The sequence below is a fragment of the Watersipora subatra genome, chromosome 9 (assembly GCF_963576615.1).
Source record: "Watersipora subatra chromosome 9, tzWatSuba1.1, whole genome shotgun sequence".
In the NCBI taxonomy this organism is placed as follows: Eukaryota; Metazoa; Bryozoa; class Gymnolaemata; order Cheilostomatida; family Watersiporidae; genus Watersipora; species Watersipora subatra.
In genome coordinates this window covers 29,462,412-29,477,227 of record NC_088716.1, presented here as the reverse complement: position 1 = coordinate 29,477,227, position 14,816 = coordinate 29,462,412, and the positions used below count along the sequence as shown (strand labels likewise).

The following is a 14,816-nucleotide window of genomic DNA, read 5'->3' as shown; positions in this document are numbered from 1 at the left end:
GCGTTCCCGAAACCTATTATTTACGTTGTAGGAGTGTCTACTGTCAGTACTAGGAGCAAGGTCCACAATTCTACAGTTTTAAAACGGTTTTACACATAAAACAGAGTTATACGGGTTATTTAAATGAAATAATGAGTCATAGAAAGATGAAAGATTTCAAAAAGGTTGTAAGTTTTGTTAGGAACAGTTGAAAAACACTAATATTGATATAGAATTAGCTGCCATACCTTTTCATATATATCCTTAACAACATCCATAGCAACATAAAGCAAGCAAATTAAAATAATCTATAAGAGGTAAAAATACAATTACAGTGTGTACTAAAAAGAATTCCTAAATTGTCTCATCCTCCAAAGCTTTGATTTCTTTCTAACACCTACCGGATGTATGGGAGTGATGATCCGCACCCTCATCTTCCTGCAATATGGCCTGTCTCTCTTCTTCAGTGAGTACCTTGCTAGGCTTTTTAGGACCGTGATGTGCAAGAACCTGTGGTATCATGTCATACATGTACATAAGTAGATCTTATAAACCTCCATGCTGAGACAATCTGTTTTTACTGTTGTATCGACCCTTCGCCTGTTACTGCATTTATCACCATACATCTTTGTTTTTTATATATCTTTATTACTGTATACATGTATATTAGCTTAAGTCTCTTTACTCTATACACTAGATTATGTCTCTTTACTGTATATATTAGCTTATGTCTCTTTACTGTTTATATCAGCTTATGTCTCTTTACTGTATATATTAGCTCATGTCTATTTACTCAATATATCAGCTCATGTCTCTTTACTGTATATATTAGCTTATGTCTTTTTACTGTATATATTAGCTCATGTCTCTTTACTCAATATATCAGCTTGTGTCTGTTTACTTTATATATTAGCTTGTGTCTCTTTACTGTATATACTAGCTTATGTCACTTCACTGTATATATTAGCTTATGTCTCTTTACTGTATATATCAGCTTATGTCTCTTTACTGTATATATCAGCTTATATCTCTTTACTGTATATATTAGCTTATGTCTCTTTACTGTATATATCAGCTTGTGTCTCTTTACTTATAGAGTGAAACCGCCACTTATGACATTGATTCATTCCAAAAATCATTTCATAAGTAGAGAATAAATGCCATAATTCGTTCCAAGCTTCAACAAAACTGGGCCATAACATTTGTGTAAATTAGAAATGCACATAATGGTTAAAACCCTGTAACAAACTCATGTTAAAATTATATCACTGCATAATAAATAGAAAAATTATACACGAAAAGAAAAATGAACAGAGAAGTTAACGAATAAAAACTTTGAGCGGTATGTTTGTTCACCTTAGACGTTGGCCGTTTACACAATGCTAAGTGAAGATCGCGGGGAGTAAAGGCCAGTGGTCAGAGGAGGTCGGTGTTGTATTGATGTCTTGGCTTTTTTGCTCAAAAAACGATGCTTTTTAAAAAAGCAAGTACATGTAGAAAGATTTATTTACATTGGCGCAAACTGACAAACTACCAGGATGTAGAAAACAAAAAACTTGAATCGTTAGAAACCAAAGCAGTCCTACTCTGTATGTGAGATATGATAATTCCAAACTATACAACAAATAAAAATCAAACATTTCTCGGTTACTGACTCTCGCTAGCAAATGAAACTGATTGAGACCCGCTGTGCATTGTGTTGCACACACGAGAAGCAAAAGGGCCAAAAATAAGAAACAAACAGGCCAAAATAAGAAGAGTCTTTTAACCTTTTGTATCTAAAAACATCTTTCGTAAGGCGAAGCAAAATTTCATAAGTAGCATTTCCACTGTATTTAAGTTAAGATAATTTAAACTACATTTGGCAATAGAGTAGACCTAAGCCAAAACTTTGTTTTAAGCATTTACAGGGTAAAGTTACAGAGACCTTTTTTATTGGACGTCACGCTATTGATTTAGTTTGTACATGTAATTTAGATGTTGACATTTTGTTTTTAAACAATTCTATACAATGTATTTGTTTTAATGTCATAATAATTACTTGAAGTATATATTACTATTTTCTAAGAAAACACTCTGCGTTCTTAAAAGAATATTACCTTTAGCATACAATGGCTTAAACCTACAAAGCAAATATCTGAATTCACTACCTTCATAGCTGAAATTCGACTGTATATGAAACACATATGTACAAAACAGGTCAACTGAAGTCTGACTGTATATGAAACACATATGTACAAAACAGGTCAACTGAAGTGCGATTGTATATGAAACATATATGTATAAAACAGGTCAACTGAAGTCTGACTGTATATGAAACATATATGTATAAAACAGGTCAACTGAAGTCTGACTGTATATGAAACACATACGTATAAAACAGGTCAACTAAAGTCTGACTGTATATGAAACACATATGTATAAAACAGGTCAACCGAAGTCTGACTGTATATGAAACACATATGTATAAAACATTTCAACTGAACATATCACATCATGTTCATACCAGTGTCTTAGCAGTGCTATACAAGCCAATGATTAACATTTTTGTACCTGAGAAGTTTTCACAAAGGTTGAACCAGGATAGAAACTACCCACATGCATTAGTGTGAATAGAACCTACTATATACTATATATCCAAGCCGATAACTTTGCCATGTTAGATGTAACTCGGACTTCTGAACTAGAGCTGCACGATATCTTCGCATGTAAACTTGATTATTTGGTCTTTAAATATATTGAATATCGAAAAATATTGAGCATTGGAGTTGTCTTCTATCGATATATAGTGTTGGGCTTTAATATGAATGATATGAAAGAAATATTGGTCCAAATCGGTTAAAAAAACTGAAGTTGTCCCCTCTTTACAATAAGGAGAGTGGACACTCTAGTTTTGCAAAATAAAATATGTCGCTATTTTAATAAAGTATCAGCTTCGATATTCATATCAATTTGAAAACTGACCAAATATAAAATCATCCACTGAAATATATCGTCACATCCAATGATATCATCTTACCGTGCAGCACTACTCTAAACAATAGAACTATGTTATTTTAGACTTACATTTTTCATGGCATCCAGCACAGTGTTGGGCATGTGATCTTCAACCATTTTAGGAGAGACAATGATTGTATCAAAGGATTTGTTGTCCGACCAAATAGCTTGGTACATGGGCTTTTGATCTTTTCCAGAATCTGTGAATAGCTTACCACTTAGAGTGATCACAGGTTCAGTGATCAAAGAGAACGGTTTACAATAGCAATGGCCATTACTAGGGAAGCTAGTAATTACACTATGAATCGCTGAGATTACTTTTATATATAGAAGTGACATTTCAATACCTTCTAGTTACTATGAAAATAGTAAAAACATTTGTAAACTTATTACAGCCTCTCGATCGTCAGAGAACTAGCGTATACTCTGCTTCAACTCAAAACTCAACTTTCAGTAAAACTAAACATGTTCTTGTGCTATTTAACAAACACTAGCTTAACAAATTCAATGACAACCGTGATGGATAAAATTACACTGTCAAAACTATTGGAATTGTATCTACACTGTCCAGAACTATTGGAATTGTACCTATACTATCCAAAACTATTGGAATTGTACCTACACTATCCAAAACTATTGGAATTGTATCTACACTATCCAAAACTATTGGAATTGTACCTACACTGTCCGAAATTATTGGAATTGTACCTACACTGTCCAGAACTGTTAGAATTGTACCTACACTGTCCAAAACTATTGGAATTGTACTTACACTGTCCAAAACTATTAGAATTGTACCTACACTGTCCAAAACTATTGGAATTGTACTTACACTGTCCAAAACTATTAGAATTGTGCCTACACTGTCCAAAACTATTAGAATTGTACCTACATTGTCCAGAACTGTTGGAATTATACCTACACTGTTCACAACTATTGGAATTGTGTCTACACTGTCCAGAACTGTTGGAATTATACCTACACTGTCCACAACTATTGGAATTGTACCTACACTGTCCAGAACTATTAGAATTATACCTACACTGTCCAGAACTATTGGAATTTTACCTACACTGTCCAGAACTATTGGAATTGTGTCTACATTAACCAAAACTGTATAGAGTAAATTTGTTAGATATTTTTTGCATAATTTCAACAGGTTTGTTGTTGCAGAGCTATAACAAACTTATTAAATATGTGCAGAAAACTAGTTTGCATCCAATGTTCTCGATGTTGGAATAAGCTCACAGTGCATTTAGGGTACACAACTGGGATCGATACGGAGCCAAGATGCCAGAACAGCACTTTCAAGAGATTGCCACTTGGAACGATTAGAAAATAACATTGACTGAGTATAAGACAAATCAGGTGACTCGCTAATTGTGTTAAGACACTGTAAGACATTGTAGGACAGCTGCAAGAGGTTAGCTACAGTAATATCTGGTGTTGAAATAGTAATGAGATGAAATGGCTTCTGTTTGTGCGGTAGAACATAGTTATTTACTGTGTGCTCACAGTTCGTGTTGCTAATAAACACTAGCGGAGTATTAAGCAAAATGATTGTATAGAAATGCTACCTTTAGGATAGTTCTTGACTATGTGGATGATACAGCCGGGTGGGTAGAGATGGGTGTGAACAGAGCTGTGAGTGTTGGGCTGAAATGGATTGTAGTCCTGGGAGCGTGCCCTCGGTAGAGTCATATTTTCCTTTACATTCAGACAACGACCAATCAGTGGCCATCCAGAAAAGATAATTTTCCACTAAAACATTAATAGTTTTTACATTGTCTCCAATTAGCGTGGTTAGCCACTCTATTCCTTACACAAGTCTTCCTGTGATCATTTAAAAACAATAATGCTATAATAATAACTTTAATATTACTCAAACACTGTAGGAGACTAAGTGAATGAAAACAGCAAACATGCTGATTTGAAAAACTGTAACGTTTTAAGAAACTTTGTAAAAGTTCTCAAGGTGTGTTTGAGAAACTTGAGAAAATTTGACTGACTTGAAAAATAGAAAATGCTCACTTTTCTTCGTTAAATTTATCTTACTCCATAACAAACTTATCATTGATATAAAGCATATATTACTCAATAAAATAATTGTGTTGCATTTAAATATTGCAGATAATTTTCTGGTGATTTAAACACAAAATACATGTAGTTGTTAATAGAACTGACCTATTAATCACCAATTAATTAAGAGGCACTTGGAAATCTCTCAACAGCCACATCTAAGTTGCTTTACGTACAATAAGACGACTTTTGAAAAAGTTGCTGAACATGTGCTCTCTTCTGTGACAACCTAATAACGCTTTTACATAAATTTTAATAACCATCTGCTGCTACAACACTCTAGGCCTTCATGGCAGGAAGCAATGAGTGGTCGCGCACCAACCTTGGGTTCTTTGCAATCCTCGAGCAAGGCCAGCAGATCTGACCTGAAATACTCTAACTGGGCTGTACCTAATCTTGGTATAATGTCCTTCCCGATGACTATGGATGTGGTGAACTTTTTGCTCTCCTCTACCGCGTCAAGGCTGTCAACCATATTAAATATATATCTATATATATTTTTAAGAAACCACAACAGAAGCTAGTGGCTGATCATAATAGTTGTTACAGCAGTTTAAAGTCAAAACACAAAATGCAAAGCTCATCTGTTTCAAGATTTCCTTCTTATGGCAAACCATTCGCGTGTTGCAACAGATACTAAATAATAATACACTATATTTCATTAGATTCAATTCACAGAATGAAAACTTAGAGATAGATACTCAGGTCGTTACATTTAGTACTAAACTAAATGCATTACAATGTATATGGAACTATTGTAAGTAAACCCTTAATGTAGACAACACGTAAGAAACTAAACTAATAATCTAGAAGAGAGATGTATTGTCACTCATTCTACAGCCTCTCGACACAGCCTCTCGACACAGCCTCTCGACACAGCCTCTCGACACAGCCTCTCGACACAGCCTCTCGACACAGCCTATCGACACAGCCTATCGACACAGCCTCTCAACATAGCCTCTCTCAATACAGCCTCTCTCAACGCAGCCTCTCTCAACACAGCCTCTCTCAACACAGCCTCTCTCAACGCAGCCTCTCTCAACACAGCCTCTCAACCTTTACTCATTCCAGGCTCACTTTTCTTTCCAACAATCTCAATCTTCTCCTCAGAATAACTACTAGCAGACACCTCAAGTTTGCTGCCGAATTGACCCAAAAATACTCGATCATGTTTTACTATAATTGCTCATTTTAATACTAAGGAGAATGTAGGTATGAAACAGTATTTAATATAAGTCAAGTGTTGTAGAGTCAGGTTAGGTGAAGAAAAACCAAATACATAGGAACAGATTTACAAACTTGCAACGCTTTGGGATAAATTGGATGTTGTTAGCTGAAATTACAGATTTCAAGTCAAACTCGGAGTAATTTGTACGTAGAGATGATTTGAGATAATGGTAAGCAGAGAACATTACAAGGATGATTGTAAGTATATCATTAAGACGCATCAGCATCTATATATATAAACCTCAGTGTTTGTCTTTTTGTTAAACCTTGTGTCCAGTTATAGTAATTAAAATCTAGCGATGAAAAGTGCACACAACACTGGATTTGATCTCGGGACCTCCAGATCTAGAGGCGGGGAACTTTACCATTACACTACATGAAATGCACTGAATTCATTAGTCAAATAGTCATTACATTGGTTAAAATACTCACGCTTGAAGCGCTTGCTTGGGGTTAATAACTAGTACGATTGTAAGTTGGCCCAAAGCACAGGTATTGTTTTAGTGAAGATTTTAGTAAAATCTAGCTTTCCAGGTAAGTTACTCAAATTAATAAGGTAGCCTAATTATTCTATTACCTGTGCAACGCAGGGCATTTGACTCATTATTCTAATACATTTTAAGTCTCATTGTAGCTGAGTCATGCTGACCTGCAATTAATCACCCCTAACTTCATACAACGATTGTCAATCTTTCATGACGGCTTTGCAAGCTGTTATGAAATTTGCTAATCATGGCGGTGTCACAATAATTTTACACTGACTAGCAAAAACCATACAAACTCTCATTCGAATATGCAACTATTCGAAACCATTAATTACATACATACTTACACATCATTGCTTATACTGAGCTAAAAATCGTTTCGATTCGTTTAATTGTCATATAAGCAGCTAGGTTTAAGTACACAGTCATGGCAATAATTTAGAAATGTGTATTTGGTCAACCGCTGAACACACTCATCTTATGACCTCCGCTCAACCTTGAAGGCAACCAGTTAAACAGCGGCAGCCACTTAGAAGATTCTTCCTCAAGCCATACAAGCAAGAACATACCTGAGCAGGCCTCCAGGAGGAGAATAGGAGTAGCAATAGAGCTGCGGGTACTGCTCTTGTAAGATGAAGGCAATAATAGGAGCAACTCCGGCCCCGAGAGAGTGCCCAATGATTAGTAATTGGTAATCTGATCCCTGTAAACAGCATGCTCAATATCTTTCTCACAAGAAGCAAAACAGTAAGAAAAGACATAGTCAAACAGGAGTTGTACTCTCTTGCACAAAAATGGATGAATCATTTTGCATTACTTAAAGGTTGACTTGCAACAAAATTCACATTACAGTTATTTGGTATGAAAAGATTCACTATGTCTTACTCTGCAGTGATGTAAGTGCAAAATACATGGGAATGTGATTACAAGCTCTCAAGAGCTAAAAAACGAACAGAAAATCGCAGCCACATGAGACCGCCGTAGTTTGGATTCTCTTTCCAAAACGGCTCAAATGTGATGTAGTTGTGAGAGATGATTTCCGTTTACACTTTCTTGCAACCTTATTCGTCGAAATATTTTCACAAATATACTTCACGCATTCAATAAAACTATGTCTATTGTTCTTACGCGTCTGTTTTATCGTCATTGTAATGCTGTCACTTTTAGCACTGATATCTTATAATTTACCGTAAAAAACCGTTAAACTTTTAACCTTAGCTCGAAGGAGTACATATCATTGTCTGATAATCATGACGAGCCTGTTGGTCACCTGTGATAATCGAAAAGTGCTGCAAAAATTATTTGCGAAGTATTGGGTCACATGATCAGAGAACGACTTGACGATTGAATAATGCCGAAGCAAAACTGTAAAGTAGCGAGCATCTATATTTGATACGGGGTCTTCGGTAAAACCCGAAGTGTTTGCCATAAACTAGTACTATGATAGGTTTTATATTGAGCTTTGTATTGGCCTTTCAATTCACGTGAGAACATACGTGACCAGACGATAACCAAATTTCGTGGTTACATCATCGAAATAAAGAGATTCCAATCTACGGCCGCTTTTCGTTTTTGAGCTTTTAATAGCTTGTAATCACATTTCCACATATTTGGCACTTACAACACAACAGAGTAAGACATGGTGAATCTTTTGATACCAAATAACTGTAATGTGAATTTTGTTGCAAGTCAACTTTTAAAGGAAAGCCATGCGCGCAATGTACACTACCTCAATAATCACCTATATATATAAATCTCAGTCTGTCGTGTGTATGTCCAGCTATAACGATTAAAATCTATGAATGAAAATTCCGCATCATAGAGGATTTGATTTCAGAACCTCCTATTAACAAGGCGACAATTAAGCTCACATTAAGCTACACTGGATCCAGAGGATTCATTGAGCAGATACAGTAGGTAGCAGATACATGAGTTGAAATACGCACCACGATGCTGTGTTATGCACAATGTCACTAAAGCTTGCTCTCACTGCTCTTGTTAGTAAGCTTGAACCATAACTGCCACGTACAACTTTTATCATTTTTTCTAGGTAAATTAGACACGCTGATTCCGATTTTGTACTCAAAATAAAGATTGGTCATCTAGCTTTCAAAGTCATGAAGGCTTTTTGACAGCGTTTCAATATCGGTCTCGAAAACAACACAATTGGCACAACAAGCTCTGCCTATAAATACGTGACGCATGCTAGCTTTTCAGGAATGGAAGTTGGGGCTGTTTAGTCCGATTTAGAATGATAGCGATGGGTGTCTTAAAACCCATTATTATCTAAATTCGGCCTTCAAAATAATCTCGGTCATTTATGAAAGGTATATAAACTATTTAAAATTTCTTGTAGCTTATTACAGTATGTTTAATAGGCTGAACGCTGAGAAAAATGAGCTCAAAAAAGTGCTTTTTTTTAAACAAGCTAGCGTCGTTACCGCGCTTTTTTGAGCTCATTTTTAACTAATTAGACTAAACAGTCAAATTAGTTTTATGAATGAATGGAAGAGACTGACCTGGCAGCGATTGAATGCACGCTTTAATACCTCCTTTTCAGCCAAATCAGAATAAACATTACTAGCAGAAGTGACCATACCCTGTAACATCAGTAAGATAATCTATTACTAGCAGAAGCTACCATACCCTGAAACATCAGAGTAAACATAACTAGCAGAAGCTACCATACCCTGTAACATCAGAGTAAACATTACTGGCAGAAGCTACCATACCCTGTAACATCAGAGTAAACATTACTGGCAGAAGCTACCATACCCTGTAACATCAGTAAGATAATCTATTACTAGCAGAAGCTACCATACCCTGAAACATCAGTAAGATAATCTATTACTAGCAGAAGCTACCATACCCTGTAACATCGGTAAGATAATCTATTACTAGCAGAAGCTACCATACCCTGTAACATCAGAGTAAACATTACTAGCAGAAGCTACCATACCCTGCAACATCGGTAAGATAATCTATTAGTACAATCTAACGCAACATATATAGTATATTACATGCATGTGTATCACACTATAATCAAATATATAGTATATTACATGCATGTATATCACACTATAATCAAATATATAGTATATTACATGCATGTATATCACACTATAATCAAATATATAGTATATTACATGCATGTATATCACACTATAATCTATAAACAAGAATAATGAAAAAGATAAAGCACCAGAGCATATGTAATGATTACTCACCGCATGACCAAGCCAACTAGGCTGACGCGGTTCCACCGGAATTTCCTTCATGTCACCCTGAAGGTCAATGGCGGCATCGCTGATAGACATGGTTCCTCTTATACAAAGTAAGACCTTTTTGTACTTGTGGTCCAAGCAGACAAAGTAACTCGGAAAATTTGTCTACAACCATCTCATCTATTTCTGATTTCTTAAAAGACTGAAAAAACTCTGACGAAAAATTGAAAAAGGGAAGGTGTATATACAGTGATATAGTGTGAAACCGCCTTCAGCTAGTTGAAGCGAAGCTCTACATACCTCATTGTCATAGTTGCCATAAATAAAATCTTCCTCTGAAACGAGTGGAGAGCCGGCAGCAATCGCTGTGTACTGGCACTGACAGCAGTTGTCACCAGTAAAATCCAAGTCATTCACCCACCTGGCACACCCCTCACACCTGCATTGCATGTCATATAACAAATTACAGTCCAGGAATTCACCTGCCTGACACAGCCCTTACACCCAAAACTATATGTCATGTTACCAATTGATTTCAAACCATTTTTATGTTATTTGTTAATCAGTTGCTTGTAATTTTTAAATGAACACTAAATTTAACTTGACAGAATACTAAACTGATATGAATAGCTATGACAGCAACAACAATAAAATCTGTGATCTTCAAAGAACCAGATGTTGGTAATGGCAGTTGTAAACTTTGAGGGTTTCAGACTCCAAGGGCGACAACTCCTCTAGAGAGCACATTTTTTACACTGGGAGAAACTTTATTCAGAGAATATTTTATGCAGTTACACTATCAGATGATGCTACCAAGCATCAATTATCCAAATAAAAACATGTAATATGTGCATGACGATGGAACAGTATGTAATGTCTGATAAGAACTTGTCAAATCGCTGTTCCTAACATGTTAGACAGATATAAAGTGTATGGTATGGCAACATAACATTAGAGGTGTAACAAACATGTGAGCACATTCTGTTACAACTACTACAATATCAGCTTCTGATACAGTGACACTGTTATTAAGAGTATCAACCTTAGTAAACATACGTGTATCAGCTTCTGATACAGTCACACTGTTATCAGGAGTATCCACATTAGTTATTATATCAGCTTCTGATACAGTCACACTGTTATCAGGAGTATCCACATTAGTTATTATATCAGCTTCTGATACAGTCACACTGTTATCAGGAGTATCCACATTAGTAATTCTATCAGCTTCTGATACAGTCACACTGCTATTAGGAGTATCAACATTAGTAAATATATCAGCTTCCGAACGTAAATGAACATAATAAAAGCTTCTTATGTATTCAGTGCGAAAGTCGCCAACTTTTTTACTATTTACATTCTATTTGTGAACAATCACCAAAATTTGTTTCAAACCCAAAGAAAGAAATGTATAGACAAACCTACCTGCAGCAGACATTGATGGAGCAGCAGGCTTTAGTCGGATAAAAGAAATACTGTCCTTGCCAGCCATAGCTGGCGACGGCGTACTCCGCAAAGTAAGTCATGCACTCAAGTTCATTCTTCGTTTTGCAATCCTTGAGAGTGAGAAACTTGGTGCGCGGAGAAATTGGGGTTCCCGACAGGTACTGATAGATGTCATTGGTTGACTAAAACCAATAAAAAACTTAAGAGCTTTGGATGCAATGAACGCAGTATTGTCTGTGCAAAACTAAGAGTCATTCAATTTGTAAACCAGCAATAAAATAAAGCATTGCTTTTATGAAGAAGAATACTTAACGAACACATGTGTCACCCAATAAAAATGTGCTTATTGGTATCAACAGATTTGGATTTATAAGCACATGTGTCAACAAACAAATTAATTAACAGACACTGGTCAATTAACACAGGTGTCAACAGACACTAGTCAATAAGGGATTCGTGTTTCAGCAGACACTGGCCAATAAGCACATGTCTCAACAGACACCGGCCAATAAGCAGAAGAGTAAACTGGCTTTGACCCATAAACACGTGTATGAACAAACACTGGCTACTAAGCCATGGGCCAACAGACACTGACCAATAAGCACTTGATTCAAAAGATATTGGTCAATTAATACATGTCAGCAGACATTAGCCAATAGGCACATGTGTCAACAGATATTGGCCAATAGGCACATGTGTCAACGGATATTGGTCAATTAATAGATGTGTCAACAGACACTGACCAACAAGCACATGTGTGAACAGAGATTGGCCAATTGATAGATGTGTCAAAAGACACTGACCAATAAGCATGTGTCAAGAGGTTTTGGCCAATCAATGCAAGTGCCTAAATACTTGCCAGTGAACAGATGAGCTATAGCTCTGTGGCTAACAGACACATATGGTTAAACAACAAATGTGTAGACAAAAAGAGACAAATTCATAACTCTTTTTATAAAGCACACTGATAACTGAATTCTTTGAAACACCTGAATGCACACTAGGCAATACAATCACCTGAATGCACACTAAGCAATACAATCACCTGAATGCGCACTAAGCAATACAATCACCTGAATGCACACTAAGCAATGCAATCACCTGAATGCGCACTAGGCAATACAATCACCTGAACGCGCATTAGGGAATACAACCACCTGAACGCGCATTAGGCAATACAATCACCTGAACGCGCACTAAGCAATACAATCACTTGAACACGCATTAGGCAATACAATCACCTGAACGCGCATTAGGCAATACAATCACTTGAACGCGCACTAAGCAATACAATCACCTGAATGCGCACTAAGCAATACAATCACCTGAATGCGCACTTAGCAATGCAAACCCCTGAATACACACTTAGCAATACAATCACCTGAACGCGCACTAAGCAATACAATCACTTGAACACGCATTAGGCAATACAATCACCTGAACGCGCATTAGGCAATACAATCACTTGAACGCACACTAAGCAATACAATCACCTGAATGCGCACTTAGCAATACAATCACCTGAATATGCACTTAACAATGCGAACACTTGAATGCGCACTAAGCAATACAATCACCTGAATGCGCACTTTGCAATGCAAACCCCTGAATGCGCACTAAGCAACACAATCACCTGAATGTGCACTTAGCAATACAATCACCTGAATGCGCACTTAGCAATACAATCACCTGAATATGCACTTAGCAATGCAAACACCTGAATGCGCACTAAGCAATACAATCACCTGAATATGCACTTAGCAATACAATCACCTGAATGTGCACTAAGCAATACAATCACCTGAATATGCACTTAGCAATGCAAACACCTGAATGCGCACTAAGCAATACAATCACCTGAATATGCACTTAGCAATACAATCACCTGAATGCGCACTAAGCAATACAATCACCTGAATGCGCACTTAGCAATACAATCACCTGAGTGCGCACTTAGCAATACAATCACCTGAATATGCACTTAGCAATACAATCACCTGAATGCGCACTAAGCAATACAATCACCTGAATGCACACTAAGCAATACAATCACCTGAATACGCACTAGGCAATACAATTAGCAATTACTACCAAATCATTAGAAAAAGTTGATCAGGTTCTACAACTAACAGATGAGCAGAAAAATGCAATTTTGGGTTGCTAAATCATGCAGTGGTTGTAAAATACTGCCATCACTTTTCATCTATTGTGTTGATGCTTGGGATATTTTGTATCTACATTGACACTACAATGTTTACCTGTAAAGTTATCTTTTAATTTTTTTGAAACAAAACAAAAAATGACTAACTTGTTCAACTACCTTCCTAATAATATTAATCACGGTTTCCATGCTTCCAATGGGTTCAAACTTGATTTCACTCGAAATAATATGCACGATAAAAACCCATAAAACCAATAAAAACACATAAAACCGATAAAAACACATTCGGCGCCATTTCCTTTGGCTAAATTTGTGCACAGACATTCGCTGTGAGAGTCCTTCGATATCATAGAAATGCTCACTGTTGATCGATCCAAATCAATCAGCTTTCTCCAGGGAAAGTTTAAAAATTTCGGCACATAACCACGCAGGTCCATGAAAATGTTCTACTCCTACTCACTTTCTGCCTTTTGATTTTACATTTACTTGCTAAGAATGGGTTGCTCGTACGAGGATGATGAAATAATTACTTTTTAGTGCAACTAGTTGACTACACATGAATTGACAAGTGATCATGACCCGAAAGAGTGTCTACTTTAATAAGTTGTGTTTTGAGGGGTACATCGTAAATCTTGAAAAGATCTATAGGGCAAATTCAAATTGTTGAAATGGTAGGGTGTGAATCCGTCGGCAGCAGGCAACTCCAAACACATCCAAAGCATGAAATCACAGTGATTAATAGAAATAATCAATATCGATTTTGTTGTGTTGGTGTTTAGAGAAATCTAGAATAAACAAAAGATGTTAGAAAGCTTAGATGAATGTTCAGGAGTCTCAGGCCATAAAAACACAGAGGAATTGCAAACATGTTTTATAGCTCAGCTATAAGATACAAATGGCCAGCGTTACTACGGACGCGTGATTATTGAGGGCTGGAAGTAAGCCGCCTGTCTAAAAATTATTATGAGCTATTCTCTCATTGTTGTCTATGCCATTGGATTGGCCACCGAGTGTAATAAGGAGATAGGCTATAAAAAGAAATTGATTATAACTAGTTTTGTTAACTTTTAAATTAATTGTTAGAAAGCATTCCGCTATAATACCTGAAATGTACTACAAGAGGATTGCAATTTCCCCGGGAATCTGTGTGTTATTAAACGTCAAACAAACAGATAAATTATACGTTGTACAACTTATCTGTAGTGTCACCACTTCACC

The 14,816-nt window shown here is 36.4% G+C and overlaps 1 protein-coding gene across 4 annotated transcripts in view; it reads right to left on the bottom strand.

The window, feature by feature from the left end:
• LOC137403878 (diacylglycerol lipase-alpha-like) overlaps positions 1-14,816 on the bottom strand; it is a 47,183-nt gene that overhangs the window by 15,549 nt on the left and 16,818 nt on the right. For all 4 annotated transcript variants that reach the window (XM_068089974.1, XM_068089977.1, XM_068089978.1 and 1 more), the window contains exons 8-16: positions 11,417-11,619; positions 10,292-10,430; positions 9,995-10,156; positions 9,287-9,367; positions 7,337-7,470; positions 5,378-5,519; positions 4,554-4,737; positions 3,046-3,176; positions 381-489 (exon numbers count right to left, since the gene is read on the bottom strand). In XM_068089974.1, coding sequence (XP_067946075.1) covers positions 381-489; positions 3,046-3,176; positions 4,554-4,737; positions 5,378-5,519; positions 7,337-7,470; positions 9,287-9,367; positions 9,995-10,156; positions 10,292-10,430; positions 11,417-11,619 — 1,285 coding nt within the window. The remainder of the gene's footprint in view (positions 1-380; positions 490-3,045; positions 3,177-4,553; positions 4,738-5,377; positions 5,520-7,336; positions 7,471-9,286; positions 9,368-9,994; positions 10,157-10,291; positions 10,431-11,416; positions 11,620-14,816) is intronic.